Here is a 16,809-nt window from a genome sequence, read left to right on the forward strand (position 1 = left end):
AAAAAAAAAAAAAACACAGCCGCAGCGGAGACTCCAAGTCCCGAAATGCTCGTCGGCCTAGCTGCACCGCCTGTTCGCAAGGGCGACATTTCCACCTGGGAATTGTAGTCATCTGGAGCCCGTATTTCTGGACTGTGGGACGGAGGGACGCAACTAGAAAACTACAGCTCCCGAGAAGCCACGCGCGCCCTTCCCGCCCCGCAGCCCGTCGTGCTCCGCCCCTCGGCTGCTCCTCCCTCGCTGGGCTGCGCTGCTCATGCCTTCCTGTTGGTCAGAGCTGGGAGAAGTTCACTCTGATCAGCTGATTCCAACTGACAACAAGAGAGGAGGAAGCCTGGGAGGCAGCAGAGGAGGAGGGGGCGGAGATGTTGCTGAGGATGGATCTGTCGGGGCCCTAGAGCAGCCTAGGTCCCGCCGGTAACCCGCGTCTCCCACATCGCCTTGCCGCGGCCAAGCTGCTCCGGGTGGGCTCTGCGGGCCACGACGGGCACAACGGGCAGGGCGGGGGCAGCTCGGCCCAGCCCCGGGCGAGCGCTAGTCCCGGGGCTCTGGTCGCTCCTAGGAGGAAGGGGGGACGGGTGCGGCTCGGGTGGGGGTGGGGTGGCATAAACAATGGATTCGGCTCCGGGACGTGCGGGTGTGGGAGAGATTTGGGGGGCATTCTTTGTTCTTCGGCTCCGCTGCCACCCCTCGGGTTGTGGTGGCGGTGTCCGAGAACAAGGTGGGGTGAGGAACCCGGGATTGGAGAGAGGCGTCAAGGTGGGGGGCGCGAGGGGGCAGATTTGTTTGCTTGGTCTGGTGTAGGGGTCAGGTATTCTGAAGGTTGATTTTTCTGTTTTTCTCAGTAGTGACAAGTTTTGATTTTTGTTTCCCTTTTGGGGAGCTGGCTGGGCACATCTGAGGTTAGGGTGTAAATAAGGTCCCCTGGTTACTCCGTTGCCTTCCTTGTTTATCTGAAGATCAGATGGATAGATTACTGTAAGGGAGGAGTGACTATCTGAAAGGACTTTACACTTTGTTGTGCTCTTGGAATGGAAGGCAAAGCTAGGGGAAATTAGTGTAATTACATGAAGAAGTGACCCAAACCCCTTTTCTGTCTCCCCACATTTTTTTCTTGAAAGTTACTAAGTTTTTGAGTGTCAAGAGAAAATGAGTTGTTCTGACTCACTTATAGGGCTTGACTCTACTGTGCACCAGAGTACAGGGATTCTGCCTCCTGTTGCTCCCAGCTCCCTTGCTCTAGACAGAGAAGTAAGAGACAAAAGGAAGCGTAGTAGCTGTTTCAGTGTTTGAATGTGAAATTGAGACTATTGTTGCCAACTTTAGAGTCCTTGCTAGGTCTTTACCTGGCCAAAGCCGAAGTAGTCCACTTGTAAGGATAAGTAGGTTTTGTTCAGGTCTTTGAGAGAGGTCTAAAGTTTATTGTTACGATTTTTTTCTTTACCTTTCTAAAGACTGCCTTCTTGGCTGGGCGGTGGTGGCACATGGTTTTGTTTTTTTTGTTTTTTTTTTTTTTTTTTTTTGGTTTTTCGAGACAGGGTTTCTCTGTGGCTTTTTGGAGCCTGTCCTGGAACTAGCTCTGTAGACCAGGCTGGTCTCGAACTCACAGAGATCCGCCTGCCTCTGCCTCCCGAGTGCTGGGATTAAAGGCGTGCGCCACCACCGCCCGGCTTTGGCACATGGTTTTTAATCCTAGCACATGGGAGGCAGAGGCAGGCAAATCTCTGAGTTTGAGGCCAGCTTAGTCTACAAAGAAAGTTCTAGGATAGCCAGGACTGTTACACAGAGAAACCATGTCTCAAACCCCCCCCCCCCAAAAAAAAAGACTGCCTTTTCCATTCCTCACTTAAGGAGCAGGTGCAAAGGGCTAGCCTCCCAAGGACTGTTTGTTTAGTGATTTTGAATTAGAATTTAATAAAACAAACAGAGCATTTTGCCAACAACAAAGCTGTAAAATCTTGTAGAGGCTCTGGGCTCAGAAAGTTTTGGTTGTTGATATATGTTTGCTTCGAGACAGGGTCTCTCTAGATAGCTCTGGACTGGTGCCGCTCTAAGCAGCCTGGGTGAGGGTGGAGTGGTATAAACAATGGTTTACTCTGGAACTCACAGAGATTCACCTGCCTCTACCTCCCAGGTTTAGGTGCCTCTAGGCTGGCTTTTGGCTTTTTGAGATAAGATTTTTGTAGGTAGTCCAGTAGCCTTGCTTCAGCCTTTTGAGTGGTTGGGTTACAGAAGTACCACCATACCTAGCATGGTGATTGTTTTTTTAGAAGGAAGATCCTTAGCCGTCATTTTGAGATGGAATTTCTAGTCCTGGAAATAAGCCACTGTAAGTTTCATAAGCAAGAATGAGTCTCTCAGTGGTTTCGGCCTGGCATCTAGGTGGTTTTTTTTTTTTTTGTTTGTTTGTTCATTTTAAGGTGCACTTCTGCTTTTTTTCCAAGTGAGTGAAATCCTCTTCCCCTGTTCTAGGGAGCCCTTGAAATCCAGACAGCTCTTCCCTCCCCACCTTCTTTCATCACTACGACTTTGTGGCTGAGGCCCAGCTGATGAGCCTACTACCCTTGTGAACCCAGCAAGCCTCTCACCTCACATCCAAGACTCAGCCTAGTTCCTTCTGACCACAACTTTCTCTACACTTCGCAGAGGATGAAACCTTCAAACTCAAGTCGACAGTGCTGCTGAAACAAGAGCCTGGGAGGCAGAGCACTAAAAATTTGGACATTTGTGCGTGTGCAAAAATTCTTAGCCGGACAGGTTTTGCTTTTTAAAAGTGTTCAGAACCCTGTGGAAGCACTAGCCATCTTCAGACTCCAAGCCTTTGTCTTCCTTCATTCCCGGGAGAGTACAGTAGTGAGCGGTCCAGGCGGGTGGTTTTTAGACAGTCTAAGTTATGAGTGCCCAGGCTTCCCCAGCCGAGAAGGGCCTGAATCCTGGCCTCCTGTGCCAGGAGAGCTATGCCTGCAGCGGGACTGACGAAGCCGTCTTCGAATGTGATGAGTGTTGCAGTTTGCAGTGTCTCCGCTGTGAGGAGGAACTGCACAGGCAAGAGCGCCTTCGAAACCACGAGCGGATAAGACTCAAAGCTGGCCACGTCCCGTACTGTGACCCCTGCAAGGGCCTCAATGGGCATTCTCCAGGTGTGAGGCAGAGGGCAGCCGTGAGGTGCCAGACCTGCAAAATCAACCTGTGTCTGGAATGCCAGAAGAGGACTCATTCGGGAGGTAACAAGCGGAGACACCCCGTTACTGTGTACCATGTCAGTAAGGTCCAGGAACCCCTGGAGGGGGAAGAGATGGATGAGGAGACCAAGAGGAAGAAGATGACAGAGAGGGTTGTGAGCTTCCTCCTGGTCGATGAAAACGAAGAGATTCAGGTAAGCACCCTGTCATTAAGGGACTCCCATTGGTGTATTGATCTCTGGGAGGTCGCTCTGCAAAAGTCCTGGAGTGCTCCTTAGAAGCAGAAAAGCTAAGGCCTCAGAAGCCTCCAATTGCCTGGTGTCATCTTTATTTAGTTTTATTGTTGCTGTTGTTTGTTTTGAGGAATTTCACTCCGTAGCTCAGCTGGCCTGGAATTCCCAGCAGTCCTGCCTCAGCTTCCTAAATGCTGGGACTGTAGGTGTGAGCCACTATGCCTAGCTTACCTTTTGGTTTCTTGAGACAGAATCTTGCTGGGTAGTCCAGGCTGGCCTTGATCCTCCTACCTCAGCCTCCTGAGGTGCTGAGACTGGAGTGAGCTGTAGTCATTTACCGTTGGGATAATTCATTTTCCTTTCCCCTTAGCCTGCGTTTCCTCATCTGTGTCAGCAGTGGCTGTGAGGTGACTGAGGCTGTGCAGGCTGTCGCTGACCAGCACTGTCAGTAGTAGGAGGAAGAGCATCTTAGAACAGGGGTCTGCAGGAGAGCACTCAGAAAACCAAGGACAATGCAACAGATACGGGACTGTGTATCCTCAGTATTGAAGGACGTGTCATTCCCCTCCCCCCCACAGGGTTTTTCTGTGTAATAGCCCTAGCTGTCCTGGAACTCGCTCTGTCTACCAGGCTGGCTCTGACCTCACAGAGATCTGACTGCCTCTGCGTCCCATGCAGGGATTAAAAGTGTGTGCCAGCAAAGGAAATTTTTCTTTTACAAAGACAATATTCTTTCAATGGCCTCTTGGCTTTCTTAAGCTTCTTAGTCCGTTGTCTGTTGCTATAGCAAACTACCTGAATCTGGGTAACTTACTTACGAGAAATAAAAGTTCCTTTTGCTCACAGGACTGGAGGCTGGGAAGTTTCGGGAGTATATGAGCATCTGGGGGCTTTATGGTGTGGCAGAGGGGATATCAGGGGCCTGCTCAAGTGTCACTATTCGATAAATCACCTCTCCCATCACAGGGCTCCAGCTTTATGACCTTATATCAGTTACTTGTAGGGTCCACCTCTAGAACATCAGCATATAAAAACCACGAGGATTAAGTTTGGGTGGGGCAGGACTGGTTGTTGGTTTAGAGCAGTGGATTGTTCTTGCAGATGACCGAAGTTCAGTTGCCAGCACTCCTGTTAGGAGCTGTTCAGCTACCTGTAATTCCAGTCCTGAGGATCCAATGCCCTCTTTGGTCCTTCAGTAACACCCTGTGCACAAACCTCTACTACACATGAACATACGTCATTTACAAAGTAGTTTCAGAGGGATATTCCAACCATGGTGACTTCTAATGTGTAGAAGCCAGTGAGAGTGAGGTCTTCCAGAATGCCTAGAAAGTCTTTGGTTTTCCCCACGTGGTGGGAGGATTGCCAAGGATAGGAGATATAAAATAGTAAGTTCAAAGGGCAAGTCCCTTAAGCTGGGAGGGAGGTGGTCGTGGCCTGTGATCATCAGGAGTAGATAATATTTTTTGTTTCTTTTTTGGTTTTTATTTTTTGGAGACAGGTCTCTTTATGTAGTTTTGGCTGTCCTAGAATCCCCAGTCACTAGACAAAGATCTACCTCCCTCTGCCTCCCAAGTGCTGGGATTATAGGCCTGTGCTGCCTTGCCTTGTTAGGGAAATGTTATTTATTTATTTATTTGAGTTGGCTTTTTTGTTTGTTTGTTTTTTCGAGATGGGGTTTCTCTGTTGCTTTGGAGCCTGTCATGGAACTCACTCAATAGACCAGGCTGGCCTCGAACTCACAGAGATCCTCCTGCCTCTGTGTCCCGAGTGCTGGGATTAAAGGTGTGCACCACCACTGCCCAGCTGTCAGGATAATTTTTAAGAGTTGATTCTCTTCTACGTGTTTCCCTAGGATTGAACTCAGTGTTGGTAGCAACAAGCTTCTCACTGGATAAGCCATCTTGATTGAGGCAGGCCCTTTCGGTGTTGACGTTCACATTGCTAGCTAGTGCTCATAGGCTGTGCAGCCACAGCAAGTTATTCCAGCTCCATCTCAGCTTCATAGGAACTGTTGAGGATTCAGAGATTAGGGGTGGAAAAGACTTGTCCCAGGGCCTAGAACCTCATGTCCAGTACCAGTTTGTTGTTGCAGTATTCCTGTGGTATTTGTGGCCCACTGACTTAGTACCTGTGGTGATGACTCAGACCCCAGTGGGAGGAAAACCAATATAAGTCACCATTAGCGAGACCTCCCAATTGTCCACTAAGTATGTTTTACCTCTGCCTTTTTCCTATGTGGATAAGCTGATGGAAATGAATTACGTCATGATTCCTATTGGCTTCCACTCTTGTGCTGGTGCTGGATACTTGGCTAACACAGACGTCCCTTTATTGGTTTGAGAGGAACTAACAGAGTTATGGAAGAATGACCCAGATCCCATTCTGCCTCCCTTGTCAGCAGTAATGTCTTCATTATGGATTATGCTCTAATTGGGCAGCATTGTGGACTGAATATTTTCTAAGTGGAGCAGTTGGGTTTGGGTGGCTCTTGCTTGTTCTGGTATGATGTCAGCCTCTCAAAGTCCCAGTTCATGCTATTGACACTTTTCTAAAGGGAGAGGAAGATTTTTGAGGAACCAGTCATTTTCTTTCATGAATGAAAAGCTGTGCTCTACTTAAAATTAAGGTCCATGCTCATTTTAAACTAACATTTCCCCCACCCTTTGTGTGAGGGTGGATATGTCTTTTTGCCTGCTGAAGCTAGAGGCCGAGTTTCAGCAGTTCTCGGAGTCAGGGACACTTGCTGAACAGAGAGCTTGCTGTTGAAGCTAGACTGCCTGGTCTGAAAGCCCTTGGGATCCTCTCCCTCTGTTTCCACCTTTAGCCAAACCATATGCCAGCACTAGGGTTGCTCCCCCTGCCCCTGTATCATCTTCATCTCCTCCTCCTCTTCTTTTTGGAGACTTTTTAAAGACATTATCTTTGCAATAGAGGATGACCTTAATTTTTCTCCCTATTGAGACAGGGTTTCACAGGCCCTGGATATCCCGTGATTTAAAGCCAGCAAACCTGGCTTGGTCTTGAGTTATGATCCCTTTTGACACTACCTTGTTTTTGTTTATTTGTTTGCTTTTTGAAACAGGGTTTTCTAGCTGTCCTGAAACTACCTCTTGTAGACCAGGCTGGCCTCGAACTCAGAGATCCGCCTGCCTCTGCCTCTTGAGTGCTGGAATTAAAGGCGTGTGCCACCACTGCCCAGTTTTGATACCACCTCCTTATTGCTGGGATTGCAGATTGTACCAGTATGCGTGGTTTATGTGTCAGGGAATCGAACCTAGGGCTTGCTTCATCATACTTGGCCAGCACTTGATCAACAGAGCTCCATTCCCAGCACAGTCCAGTCAATCTGTCTGTCCATGAGTTTATGTCTATCTTGTTCTCTTAAAGTACTTTTTTCCCAAAACAGATTGGGAGAAAAAAAAAACCCAAAAGAACTCAGTATCATCACTTTCAAATAACCTGATTTTTTTTTTAATGTGTGTGAACCAGTATCTTTAGGGGTACTTAAAGGAGCATGGGCAGTTTACCAGTGGTTACACCCCTGAAGAAAATATCTTCCCTTCCCTAGAAACTATTAAATGCCTAGAGCTCCCCAGGAAGGCATATTTATTTTTATTTATTTATTTATTTTCTGTTAAAGATTTATTTATTATGTATACAATATTCTGCCTCGATGTATGCCCGCACGCCAGAGGAGGGCACCAGATTTCAGTACAGATGGTTGTGAGCCATCATGTGGTTGCTGGGAATTGAACTCAGGACCTCTGGAAGAGCAGCCAGTATTCTTAACCTCTGAGCCATCTCTCCAGCCCCTGCATATTTATTTTTTTATAAAAATTACTTTTATTTATGTGTGTGTATGTGCTTGTCTTGAGTTCATGTGTGCCACATGTGTGCAGTGCCAGGGAAGGCCAGAAGAGGGTGTTGGAGGGAATGGACAGTTGTGAACCATCTGATGTGGCTGCAGGGAAGCAATCTCTGGTTCTCTGCAGGAATGGTATATGCCCTTAACCTCTGAGTTACCTCTCCAGTCCCCTCTTAGAGTTTGTGGCAGGGTCTCACTGTGTACCTGGTACCCTGTTTTTCTTTCTTTCTATGCATCACGATGTTCAATTTTTTTATGCATCTCGATATTCAATTTTTTTTTTTATGTATCTCTTTCTTTTTTGAGGCCGTTTCTCTATACAGCCCCTGCTGTCCTGGAACTCGCTCTGTAGAGCTCTGCCTGCCTCCACCTTCTGAGGGTTGGGATTCAAGGTGTTCGACACCACAAAATAGTCCCTGATTCTTAGCAAGGGATGAAGAAGATAGAAAGAAATGTAATGAGATGAATCCAGCTCGCTGTGTTGGGAAACAAAAGTTGTATGATAACAAATGTAGCCTATGCATTTAGCTAGTGTATGCTTGTTTATCTGATGTGTGCGAGTGCTCTCTCTGCATGTACACCTTTATGCCAGAAGGGAACATCGGTCCCACTTACAGATGGTTGTGAGCCGCCCTGTGGTGCTCTTAACCTCTAAGCCGTCTCACCAGCACCAGCTAGCTGTTGTTTTATATCCTGCTATACAGTATCATTTGAAATGGATAAGCACATTATTAGTGTTGACTTTATTATTTTTTTTTTCGAGACAGGGTTTCTTTGTGGTTTTGGAGCCTGTCCTGAAACTAGCTCTGTAGACCAGGCTGGTCTCGAACTCACAGAGATCTGCCTGCATCTGCCTCCCGAGTGTTGGGATTAAAGGCAAGCGCCACCATCGCCTGGCTCTTTTTCTTTTAATTAATTTATTTATTATGTATACAATATTCTGTCTGTGTGTATGCCTGCAGGCCAGAAGAGGGCACCAGACCTCATTACAGATGGTTGTGAGCCACCATGTGGTTGCTGGGAATTGAACTCAGGACCTTTGGAAGAGCAGGCAATGCTCTTAACCACGGAGCCATCTCTCCAGCCCTTGACTTCATTTTTTTAGACAGGCTAGGGAGATGGTTCAGTAGGCAAAGATGCTTGTCGCCAGGAGAGAACAGCCTTGGAATACTTTTCCTCTGATTGCCACATGTGCTCTGTGTCCATTCATGCAGTCTTACACAGAAATAAATAAAAATTAAAAAAAAAAAACAGTTAGTGTCTTATTATGTAGCCTATGGTCTTGAACTCCAGGAGAACAGAGAAGCGTGCTGCCCAGAACTCTCTCACCTTCATGCTCACTGACCACTGACTGAGACTCAGAGGGCCTGGGGATTTGTTTTCTGAGGAGACCCTGTGGCTCATGGGGGAAAGAGAGGCTAATGGTGTCTGGGTGTGCCAGGCCCTCCTTGAGTTAGAAGCATCCATAGGCTACTGGGGACCCCCAAGTCTTCTGCCCTTGCCTTTGCCTGGCCATGGCCTATCACCGAGACTGGTCCTTTAAGACCCAACGCACTGCTTGGCTGTCTCACTTGTTTACGGTCCCAGAATAGCGCTGCTCAAAATACTAGGACTTGTCTTTTTCTTTCTTTCTTTTTTAAATTGGCCAAAAGAGACCTCATTTTAGTAGGCCTCAAAAATGGAAAACAGCAGAGGATGTCTTCTCACCGACTGACTGGGCAGGTCTGCCGCATTTCTGTTTTCGTGTCATGTGCCGTGGGCCTGTTTCACGCTGTGCTCTGGCTCCTGGTCTAGGCAGCTTCTCAGGCTCTGCTCCTTCTGGGCCCTCTCTGGGGGCCGGCTTGTTTAAATCCCCAAGACTTAGATTTTGGACAGTAGGTCATTAGCCAGAGGAATCCTAATTTTCTACATTGTTGAACTTTTTTTCCCGTTCTTATTTTTAATGGTCAGACAGAAAGTAAGAACTGACTTTGGTACATTGGCAAATTCTGGTTAGAACATAGATGCATTTTGCCATTAGTTTCGTAGGTGCAGTGCCAAGAAGATAAAACACAAAAACTCTCTGCCACTGTCAAAATAATAAGCAATAATTGCATGAATGGTAGTACCCCCCCCCCTTTACTCATAGAGAGTAAAAGCCCCTTTGTTTAGTGATGGTGGTGGGCTGGACTGCCCCTAACGGATCCCTGGGAAACCGCATGGAGATGACTCGGACAGACAGAAAAATGAAAGACGTGTGTGTGCCTTCACTCTGCTCAGGGTCTTGGGAGTGTCCTCAGTTTTGGGCTCCATCTGGTGTGACTGACTTTTGGTTTTTAGCCTAGGAGATTATTTTGTTTAGTACAAGGCTGTTTAAAATTTGATCAACACAATCAAAAATCACAGTGGGTCAACTTTTTAAGGAATCTGTCTTTAGCTGTTCTAATTTACCTCCACTTTGTGTGTCTTCCCCCCCCCACCCCCTCTTCCTTGTCTGTCAGTTTTGAAGTGATCTTTTTAAATTGGGCAAGTGCTTTTCTTTTGAGCAGGTTTCTTTGTAAACTGACTTTGCGCCTTTTCTTTGGGGATGTATCTGCTGGCTGGGCCACTCCTGGGGCTTTCCTGAGGCTGTGTAGCTCTGGTGGCTGGACTGTGCGGGGCACCTGGCCTGCTTTGGAAGGAGCACCTAGGAGCAGCTCAAGGATTGAGCACAGCTGACTGGTAATGAGAGATTAGAGGGATCTAGTGGTGGGGAGACCATGAGGAAGGGAAGGGACTCAAGGGTGTAGAATGTTCCAGGCAAGAACACTTAGAAAGGTCTCTGGGAAAGGATACAGAATAACTTTCTGAGGCAGGAATGGGTGAAGCTTCCTTGGAATTTGTTTCCTTCCTCCCACCCCTCCTAGGTAGAATTTTGTGTAGTCCAGGCTGGTACTGAACTCAGTTGGTAGATGAGGATGACCCTGAACTTCTGATCCTCATGCTCTCCCTTAGAATTGGGATAAGCAGGTTTGCATCTCCCCTGATGTATGCAGTGCTGGAGACCATACCCAAGGCTCCATCACAATCTATTAAGTGAGCTATATTTCCAGCTCTCAATTTTGCCTTTTGAAAAAATTAAAAACTTTATTACGTACGTGTCTGTGTGCATGACATGTGGTAGGCATGTGTGTCAGTGTCTGAGTGTGGAGGTCAGAGGATAATTTGCACAAGTCCATTCTCTGCTTTAACACAAGGGGCGAGGGCTGGGGGTTGAGTTTAGGTAATCAGGCTTGGCAGTGTATGGATTTTCTACATTGAGCTATCTCACCAGCCCCTTGTCCTTTTTTCTTTAAAAGACAGGTTTTTAACACTGGTTGGCCTGGAACTTGATTTGTAGACCAGGTTGGTCTTTAACTCACAGAGATCCACCTGCCTCTGCCTCCCGAGTACTAGGATTAGAAATGTGTGCCACCATATCTGGCCACCAGTTAAGAGGTTCATTTGATTGTGGGTCACAGTGGTAGTGGTTGGAATTTTAGGGCAGAGAGTAAGAACCCGACCACTGGCTGGACACCTTTGGAGGATGGTTTGATTTTCTGGTAGCCCCTAGAACCTCCCCCACCCCCCCATTTTCCTGATACTGGATCATTTCTGGTTAAAAAGAACTAACCAGGTTTGGTCCTTTTAGACGCTACAAGTTCAAATTAAGTGGCAACACAGTCCTGAGCAGCTTAGTAGTCAAAGAATACTCTAGAAAACTTTTCGCTTTCTAGTTCAAGCTGTGCTAGCTGGTGACTGTGTCATCCACACGGCTAAACTGTTCTGTATCCTTTTGTAATCTTTTCTTTCAAAGCTCAGACAGATGTCAGTACACTGCCTTGGAATTGAAGTTTTTACTGACTCTGCATCTTAGTGGTTGGGATCATCTCTGTGCAGACTTTTTCTATCCTGTAGTACTGCGGATCAAACCTGGAGCTTTATGCACGGCAGGCAAATGCTCTGCCGCTGAGCTACATCCCTACCTCACTACAAAATGTCCTTACAGTGGAGTCTCACCGTGGCAAGTAAGCCTGGCAGGGCTGATAGAGGCCAGCATCGCTTGGAATGCCCAGTTCGCTGTTATACCGAGTAGAGGTTATTTGAGGATTCTCTATATTTCTTTTTGCACAGCCTTTCTGGTCCTGGTGACCATGGTTTTAATTTAGTTAGTAGGTCACTGTTGTGCCCCTCCTCCGCCTGTGTTTCAGTAAACTCTATTTAGATCTGGATTATTTGGCAGGCAGACAAGCAAACAACTTTCCACTTTTCCTGCTTGCTTCTTTCCTTTCTCGAACCCTTTTCCTCTCCTTTTCCCCACCTCTTTTCTTTCCTGGTTGTGAATTAAGACTTGAAATCTCCCATTGTTAGGGAAAACAGTAGGTATAACCAAATACAAGTGATTTTAGGTTATGTTTCATTCTGGATTGTTCTTTTTTTTTTTTTTTTTAAAGATTTATTTATTTATTATGTATACAACATTCCTTCCATGCATGTTTGTATGCCAGAAGTGGATACCAGATCTCATTATAGATGGTTGTGAGCCAGTATGTGGTTGCTGGGAATTGAACTCAGGACCTCTGGAAGAGCAGTCAGTGCTCTTAACCTCTGAGCCATCTTTCCAGCCCCTCTGGATTGTTCTTGATTTTTTTTTTCTTCCTTTACTAAAGAAATTTCTCTGTGTGTGCTGTTTATTTATTTATTTCTTGATGGGTCTCACCCTGTAGCCCTCGCTGACCTGGGACTTGGTATGTGTTCTGTGCTGGTCTTGAACTCCAGGAGTTCTGCCTTGGCAGGTAGAGGTAGGAGGATTGGGAATTTAGGGATTGAGAGCCTAGTCTACAAAACAAAACTCAACAAAGAACAGAATCCAACTTCATTAAAACGTGTAGTTTTATGAGTTGACATGTATATATCTATGACCACTACAATGAGGACATGAAACATTGTGTTTGAGAGATGCTTGGTGGCTAAGGGCACTTGTTCTTACAGAGGACCTGGGTTTGATTCCCAGCACTCATATAGATCACAGCTAGCTAATTCCAGTTCCAGGGGGAATCCAGCTCCCTCTTCTGACTGCCTAGGGCACCGAATATGCAAACATGCATATGACATATAGATATACCTGTAAATAAAGCATTTATACATATAAAATAAATCTTGCCAGGCAGTGGTGGTGCATGCCTTTAATCCCAGCACGTAGGAGGCAGAGGCTAGCCTGGTCTACAAGAACTGGTTCCAGGACAGAGAAACCCTGTCTCGAGGGATAAAAAAAAGACACGAAACATTTCCACCAGCTGGGCAGCGGTGCGCATGCCTTTCATCCCAGCACTCATGAGGCAGAGGGAGGCAGATCTCTGAGTTTGAGGATAGTATGGACTACAGGGTTAGTTCAAGGAAAGCCAGAGCTATACAGAGAAACCCTGTCTCAGAAAAAACCCACACACAATGAAAGAAAGAAAGGAAAAGAAAGATTTCCACCAACTTCAGAGGTTCCCATGTGCCTCTAAGAAGTCTCCAGCAGTCACCTAAAGGCTCTCCGTCACTATGGATTAGAGATCGAATGTCCTAGAGTTTTATGTAAATGACTTACCATACTCCATCTCAATACTAGATAAATTCAGAGTCTGGTCCCTGTGACGCCTCCGACCACTGATCACATTGATATACCCTGCCAGTAAGTTGTCCAGGCTGGCCTCGAACTTAGGGTATTCCTCCCTCACTTTCCTGAGTACCTAGGCTTCTAGCTGTTATACCCAGTTGACTGTGCTTTTGAGAGTCATCCAGAGTTTTGTGTATAAGTCACAGTAGTTCATTTTATTGCTGGGTTATATGGGTATACTGTAATTTATTCATTCATTTATTGATGAATATGTTATATGTGTATATATATAATTTGTTTGGAGATAGGGTCTTCAACTCATGATCCTTTTGCATCAGTCTTTCTGAGTGCTAGTTGTGACCCTGGGACTCCGCTTATACTGATATATTTATATTGGATGACATTCTTCTTTGTATCAGAATGTAAGCTCCAGGAAATAGCTACCCTAGTTGCTGTTCTCACTGTTGTGATAAAATGCCTGACAAAGGTGAACTAAGGAAGGCAGGGTTTATTCAGCCTCAGAGTGCAATGATTTAGTCTTTCACAGCCTGAAGACAGGAGGAAGGGGAGGCAGCTGGCCACGTGGTGTCTGTAGTCAGGAAACAGGAATGCTGGTGCTCAGCTGGCCTTTTTAATTTTTATTTAAATCTGAATCCTTTTCCTAATCTCTATTTTCCCTTTTATTCAGTGGAATTCCAGCTCATGGATAGTGTCCTCCATACTCAGGTGGCCCTTCTATCTTTAGTTAGGCTTCTCTGGAAACCCCTTCATGGATGTATCCAGAGGGTGTTTCTCCCTAATGATTCTAGATGATCAACTTGGCAGTCAAAATAACTAACCATCATAGCCTTTAAAAATAGCCGAATAAATTACATTGCTTCATTCACCTCACAGTAGACAGTTGAGGCCTAAAGAAGTTAACCAAGTGTGTCAAGAGTCAGCTGGACTAAATCCTCCATGGTGACAGTGCTCTTTTTCCCTTAGAGGGAACATGGCATCTAGACATCCAGTGTCGCCTTCATCCATTCATTTAACCATACACATTGTTGTGCTAGGCGTGCAGTACTGGATAGCATCCTGCCTTTTCTTTCCCTCCCTCCCTCCCTCCCTTCCTCCCTCCCTTCCTCCCTCCCTCCCTCCCTCCCCCCCCCTCTCCTTTTTTGTGGCCTGTTTCTTTGTCTTCTAGTCTGATACTTTCCCTTCTAAGGTCCCAAGTGTCATCAGAGCTCATTCTGGTTTTGTCGTAGCTAAATAGGAGTTTGCTGTGCTGTGTGAGAGGGAGCTGCATGTCCATTCGGAAAGGCTTTGGATCTCTTGAGTTGGTGTTTCCTGTCCTCAGAATTGGAAGACTTTTTATTCAGATATAAAAGGAGAGCTGAACTGGGTTAGTTGGGTATGTCAAAGAAACTCGTCATGGAGCTACAAAGAACTGTTCTTGAAGAACTTGTGTGGACATCATTTCTGGGTGGATGTGTTCTCCTTCTCACTGCTGAGTCAGTGGAGGATCCCTGGGCAGTGTCTGAGTTAGGGCCAGGCACTGTTGGAGAGGTATAAGACTTGGGAGGGGAATTCCTGACCTTTCAAGTCATGGGACACTTTGGGGACAATGGAGTGGAAGAAAGTGATCTTTGTCCTTACCAAATGTACTGTGTTTGTGAGACCAAACTGTGACTCCAGTCACCTTAAGAAAACCTTTGATAGGGAAGTAGCTGTCTAGCGAGGAACTCTGCCATCTCCTGTGAACCTCCAGGGAGTGTGCTCTCCTTTGGGAGCGACTGCAGGGAAGTCTTCTGAACTTCCTGTGATGTAAAAGCAGGGGTTCTAGAATGTTTTGGTTATAGGGATTTTTTTTTCTTTTTTTTCTTTTTTCTTTTTGAGACAGGGTTTCTCTGTGTAGCAGCCTTGACTATCCTGGAACTCATTTGTAGACCAGGCTGGCCTTGAACTCACAGAGATCTGCCTGCCTCTGCTTCATGATATAGGGATTTGTTACTGGAATAGAACCTTGGTTGGGACAAAAGTACTAGAGTACTGATCTGTTGGACATAGTTTTAGTAAAGTCCTATTTGATTTATTTTTATTTCACATGCATTGGTGTTTTGCCTGCAGGTATGTCTGTATGAGGGTGTCTGATGTCCTGGCACTGGAGTTACAGACAGTTATGAACGGTCATGTGGGTGCTGGGTCATCTGGAAGAGTATCCCCAGTGCTCTTAACCGCTGAGCCATTTCTGCAGCCCTGTAAAGTTCTATTTGAAAAAATTAGAACTTTGGGGGGGGGGATTTCGAGACAGGGTTTCTCTGTAGTTTTGGAGCCTGTCCTGGAACTAGCTCTTGTAGACCAGGCTAGTCTTGAACTCACAGAGATCTGCCTGCCTCTGCCTCCCCAATGCTGGGATTAAAGGCGTGCGCCACCACTGCCTGCTTAGAACTTTGTTGTGTTTTTTTTTAAATATTTATTTATTTATTATATATACAATATTCTGTCTGTGTGTATGTCTGCAGGCCAGAAGAGGGCACCAGACCTCATTACAGATGGTTGTGAGCCACCATGTGGTTGCTGGGAATTGAACTCAGGACCTTTGGAAGAACAGGCAATGCTCTTAACCACTGAGCCATCTCTCCAGCCCCCATGTGTTTTTTTTTTTTTTAAGATTTATTTATTATGTATACAGTGTTCTGTCTGTCAGTCTGTATACTTGCAGGCCAGAAGAGGGCACCATATCTCATTACAGATGTTTGTGAGCCACCATGTGGTTGCTGGGAATTGAACTCAGGACTTCTGGAAGAGCAGGCAATCCTCTTAACCACTGAGCCATCTCTCCAGCCCCCCCCCCTTTTTAAATATTTATTTATTTATTATGTATACAATATTCTGTCTGTGTGTATGCCTGCAGGCCAGAAGAGGGCACCAGACCCCATTACAGATGGTTGTGAGCCACCATGTGGTTGCTGGGAATTGAACTCAGGACCTTTGGAAGAGCAGGCAATCCTCTTAACCACTGAGCCATCTCTCCAGCCCCTGCTTAGAACTTTGTATTCAGCCAAATTAGACCATGAACATAAATCATTGCCTGATGTTCTTTTATTTTGGGGGAATTGGAACCTCCAGGGCCTCACAATGCCCTACCACTGAGCTTCTGATAGTTTTTTAAAAAGGTTTATTGTTCTTATTTATGGGTATGTGTTTATGTCTGTGAGTGAATGCCATATGTGTGCAGGTACCCATGGATGCCAGGAGAGGATGTCAGATTCTTTGGAGCAGCATTCCAGGAGGTAGTGAGCCACCTGACATGGGGACCTGAACTCAGATCCTTTGGACGAGCAGCCAGTGCTCTTAAGTGCTGAGACAACGCTCCTGCCCTGTTCTTTTGAATGTGATGGAAACGACTTTGGGTTTCTCAAGGGGAAATCTCCCCACTTTGCATCTCTTTTCTTCCTCTAGAAGAAAACCAAGGCTATATTATCGGGTTTGTGTGTGAGTGGTTTGTCGTCAGTGGTTACGGGCAAGCTCTCTGTATTTAGGGAGTGGTGTCAGTTCTAACTAGAGACTCTTGTTTGGGTTCTTTGGCTTTCTTGCTCTGAACTCAGCCAAAAAAGAAAAGAAAGCAAGATGAACTAGAAACCAACAAATAAAAATCATTAATAGAAACTCAATGTTGAGAATAACTTACAAATCTCAATGGAAAATTATAAAATAATCGTTGTTGGATGGGGTGGAATTTATCATGAGCTTTCTGTTGTGATGAGATAGCGGAGCTTTTGCCAGCTCGTTGTGTTACTTGGGGAAGGAGTTGAGCTGGAGGCCCTGGCACTGGGAACAGCTTAGTAAGCTTGAGAGGGATGCCTGATGGTTGGTACCGCTGGGATCTTCCTTAGCGGCCAGGACTGGAAGGGCCTTGATGTTGAACGCCATCAGAGCACTTCC

General features: G+C 46.1%; 1 protein-coding gene across 1 annotated transcript in view; it reads left to right on the forward strand.

Moving 5' to 3' along the window:
* The first annotated feature begins 217 nt into the window (after positions 1-217).
* The window catches only part of Zfyve1 (zinc finger FYVE-type containing 1), a 56,838-nt gene continuing 40,246 nt past the window's right edge, over positions 218-16,809 (forward strand). The window contains exons 1-2 of the mRNA XM_075947400.1: positions 218-464; positions 2,473-3,376. Of these exons, the coding sequence (XP_075803515.1) occupies positions 2,894-3,376 (483 nt within the window). The 5' untranslated portion in view covers positions 218-464; positions 2,473-2,893. The remainder of the gene's footprint in view (positions 465-2,472; positions 3,377-16,809) is intronic.

This window comes from Microtus pennsylvanicus, chromosome 14 (assembly GCF_037038515.1).
Source record: "Microtus pennsylvanicus isolate mMicPen1 chromosome 14, mMicPen1.hap1, whole genome shotgun sequence".
Classification (NCBI taxonomy): domain Eukaryota; kingdom Metazoa; phylum Chordata; class Mammalia; order Rodentia; family Cricetidae; genus Microtus; species Microtus pennsylvanicus.